At 37.8% G+C, this 3,693-nt stretch overlaps 1 protein-coding gene across 3 annotated transcripts; it reads left to right on the top strand.

Annotated features, from left to right (window-relative positions):
• The first annotated feature begins 57 nt into the window (after window positions 1-57).
• LOC108782875 (uncharacterized) lies at window positions 58-2,022 on the top strand. 3 transcript variants are annotated; one of them, XM_018551272.1, is made up of 7 exons: window positions 58-232; window positions 364-464; window positions 552-752; window positions 813-1,155; window positions 1,217-1,426; window positions 1,501-1,660; window positions 1,885-2,022. In XM_018551272.1, the coding sequence occupies exons 2-4, from the start codon at window positions 366-368 to the stop codon at window positions 1,023-1,025; spliced, it is 513 nt and encodes a 170-aa protein (XP_018406774.1). In that variant the 5' UTR covers window positions 58-232; window positions 364-365; the 3' UTR covers window positions 1,026-1,155; window positions 1,217-1,426; window positions 1,501-1,660; window positions 1,885-2,022. The 3 variants fall into 3 exon arrangements, with proteins under 3 accessions (XP_018406774.1, XP_018406769.1, XP_018406780.1); XM_018551267.1 differs by having other exon boundaries at window positions 361-464; XM_018551278.1 differs by lacking the exon at window positions 58-232 and having other exon boundaries at window positions 386-472.
• Window positions 2,023-3,693: the final 1,671 nt, after the last annotated feature.

Raw genomic sequence — 3,693 nt, 5'->3', positions numbered from 1 at the left:
CGAGGTAAGATATCTCATAATTAATTATTTAAGTAATTTCATGATTTTTATATTAAATAAAATAATACAATACCTTAATTTATACATATCGTATATAAAATTGCAGTCTCCAGCAGGCAGCTGTCGGCGTAAAATTTAAAAAAGCTCGAGAAAGCATGAAGAAATATCACCAAGCTAGCCAGGGTCCGCTGCGGACTGGCATGAATCTGAAGACCCTGGAGGATCTGGGCGAGTATGTAACATCACAACAGTTACCAGAGTCGATTCTGAAGACTTCAGCTGGACCAAGTCTGGTTGCGCTGAAGTACTCAGCACCGACCGGACACACTGTTGTGATGTTTCATAACGATGCCCACTCAGCAGCCATGTTGGCCTCCAGCGACTGGCTATTTGTCGATGGTACTTTTGACACCATCCCGCAGTTGAAGGTCTACAACAAATGCTCACGTTCATGGCTGTCAAAGGTAAAAAGGTATCTTACAACTTATTTTATTCCATATTATATTAACGTAGTGTAATATGTAATCCGATATTTAAAAAATACATTTCAGATCATACCCTTTGCATGGATGATGCTAGGGACGAAGCTGCAAGAGGTATACGAAGGAGCGATAAGATTCTTCTTCGCCCAGGTTGCACCGCAATTCGTCCCTAGGCATGTTATGGGCGACTACGAATTGGGCATGAGGGGGGCCCTCCAAGCTCTGTGGCCATCAGCTAATTTCCATGGCTGCTTCTTCCATTATTATCAAGTAAGTATAATTGTTTTCATCCATCTTTCGTGCTTAACTTTATTTCTTGTTTCGTTCTAGGCACTGAGGAAGCAGGCCATTGGAAAAAAACATAGGCTGAAGGATCTAATAGATCACGAGGATGGCCATAGGAGGATCCTCCATAAATTTATGGCACTCGCCCTACTACCCCCAACCAGGATTGAAGAAGGGCTACGCGTGCTGGTGTCAGCGATGACAGATGATGTAGGATCCCACTGGAGTACATTCGTGGAATACTACGAGAGGCAGTAGATCCGCACTGTTAAACCTGCTCACTTCAGCGTTTTCAAATTGGACCACCGTACGAACAATGCGTTGGAGTCGTATCACAAGACTCTCAGCGTAATTGTTAGGTCGGGACCTACGGTGGACAATTTTATAGGTAAATTGAATAGTCATTTTATTGTATTCAGCATAAACATTAACTCACCCGTCTATTGCAGAAAAGCTGAAGAACCAGGTGTTTGCAAACGCACACCAGCTGCGCTTGCAGCAAGACAAGAGTTCGGAGAAGAAACATTTGCGGCCTCTGTATAGGGCTAAGGAGGAGTCCATTCGGTTGCTGTGGGATGCTTCCAGGAGCGAAGCTTCTACGGGAGATCTCCTTGACATGGCAACTCAGTTAATTGCGGTTGACTGGTCTAAGCTTGAGGGTAAGTTGGAAACGTTTATTCGTCCGTGACAGTACTACGATTAAATGTATGTATGTAACTAATCATTTTCTCAGCATTCACAGATCAACTGGAGGACTTGTCTTCTTCGATGGCACCTGTGGATTCTTCCCCGGACGTCTGCTCCGTTGCTGGCCCTTCTTCATCCAATGGGTTCTCGACGTATTAAGTCTTTGACGACGTATTATGTCTTTGAGGAGCATTCTTATTGCAAAGGTAAAAACGAATAACTGTAATATTTCAGTAAACGGAAATTGATTAAAGGGGGAAATACACTGTCAAGAAATGAATTAAATTAGATAAAGGAATTAACTTATTGGATTATACTTGGCAATCACTTTTAATCCATTTTCGTTTACTGTGATCTATATAATCTATAAAATTTATAAATTGCACATTTTGCGTATTTAACACGTTTGTGTTTGCGTGTTTATTTACAGTGGCTAGCGCAGCAGCGTCGCCCAGTCCCAGTGTTCCCAGACGCCTGACTGCTGATGCTGAAATAGTTTTTCAGTAACCCCCCTCCCAATTCCATTGTATATATTTTATAAAAGTTATTAAATATTTTATAACAGTTGTACGAATGCTATATAAATAATTTTTCGATATCACGAATGATATATTTCCCAATCAACCACAAATTTTTTTCATCATTTTTGTCATAGTCGATGACTCTTTAAAATTTATTTATTTATTATTTATTTATTTTTACGGAGAAAAGTACATTTTGCACAATTTAATTATTATTATTATAAACAGTTGAAGAGAAAAATTTATGAAAAACGTAACCTGATTTACACTTCTCAATATTTTCCGATTACGATGCTGTAGAAACCTTTCTAAAAATGTAAATGTAGTCACTTGAAATAGTTGCCAGTAGGTACAATTGATTACAATTCATACGTAAATAAATGTTAAGTATAAAATTAGTTGCGAGTAGCTACATTCATTAAAATTTGCCCGTAAATAACATTTAAGATTCAAATTAGCTTGCGTCCCCAAAAATTAATTAAAATTTTTACGTAAATAAGTGTTATGTATGAAATTAGTTACCGGTAGCTACATTCCTTACAATTCGCCCGGAATTAAATGTTAAGATAATTGTAAGATAAAATTTTAAAATAATGAAAACGAATTTTAGAGACCCATACACACACTTTTAAACTGAAAACTGTCAAACGACAAAAGTTTCAATGGGTTTTGCGTAGAGATTAAATTAAGTCAGTGATAATTGGTAAATATTCCGGCTTTCAACAAAAGAAGGGAAAGATTTGGATTTTGCATAGAGGATTAATGAAGTAAGGAAAAATTTGTTGAAACATTTTCTGGCTTTCTACGTGGGATGGCCAAGAATTGGGTTTCGAGTAAGAAATTAATTAAGCAAGGGATACTTTGGTGAAAATTTCTGGCTTTCTACGAGGGAAGGAAAAGAATTGGACGAATAAATAAGACATTCTACAATAATTTTCAGCATGTTCGAAAATTATTAGACAGAGCTACTCTGCTATATTATATACTTACATAAGGCTGGGGATTCTTTAATCAGAACATGACTCGTAAATCGCAGAACGAGGTCTGATGAGCTAAAGATTAATGTACCTGGACATCGTATCCATATTTCCAAAGCTGCAGTCAATTCTTTGCATTGGCAGTTGCATATCGGTCCTACAAACAGTTTTTGAAAATCAGTATAGATCTACCAAATTAAATTCTTACCTTCTCCCTATAATTTTTATTCCAGAATGCTTTACACGGGATTAATTTGCCAAAATGATTACAAATTACTTAGGTAAATCTACACTGCTAATTTATACTTGCGTAGGTAAGGCTGGAAGAGTGTTGAATCAGAAACGGACACCGAACTCCAGGAACTAGGACTCCGGAATTAAAATGTGACAACACTCAATTTCTTGGCCATCTTCCACACTCCGAAGTCTTTTCGCTGCTTGTCTGCGACCTTTTACCTTCCTCTGATGGATGCTGGAAACAAAAAGTACCCACCAAGAATCAAATTCTTCATAATTAAAAATTACAGTCAGTTAAATTTTCTATTTTTTAAAACTAACCTGAGTGCGACATTTGCTGGGAAAAACTCGTGTCGACTGGAAAAGATCTACCGGCAAAGGAGTGTGCTCCGAATGAGATCTGGGGTTAAATCAGGCGATACTGGGGGTGTATGACAATACATATATATACAGGGAATGGAAGTAACTCGTTACTTGTAACGAAGTTACAGTTACAAGTTACTT

The sequence above is a fragment of the Cyphomyrmex costatus genome, unplaced genomic scaffold, assembly GCF_001594065.2.
Source record: "Cyphomyrmex costatus isolate MS0001 unplaced genomic scaffold, Ccosl1.0 C2363168, whole genome shotgun sequence".
NCBI classification, from domain to species: Eukaryota; Metazoa; Arthropoda; class Insecta; order Hymenoptera; family Formicidae; genus Cyphomyrmex; species Cyphomyrmex costatus.
Note: the sequence above shows the minus strand (reverse complement) of the source record. Positions and strands in the feature narration are given on the sequence as shown.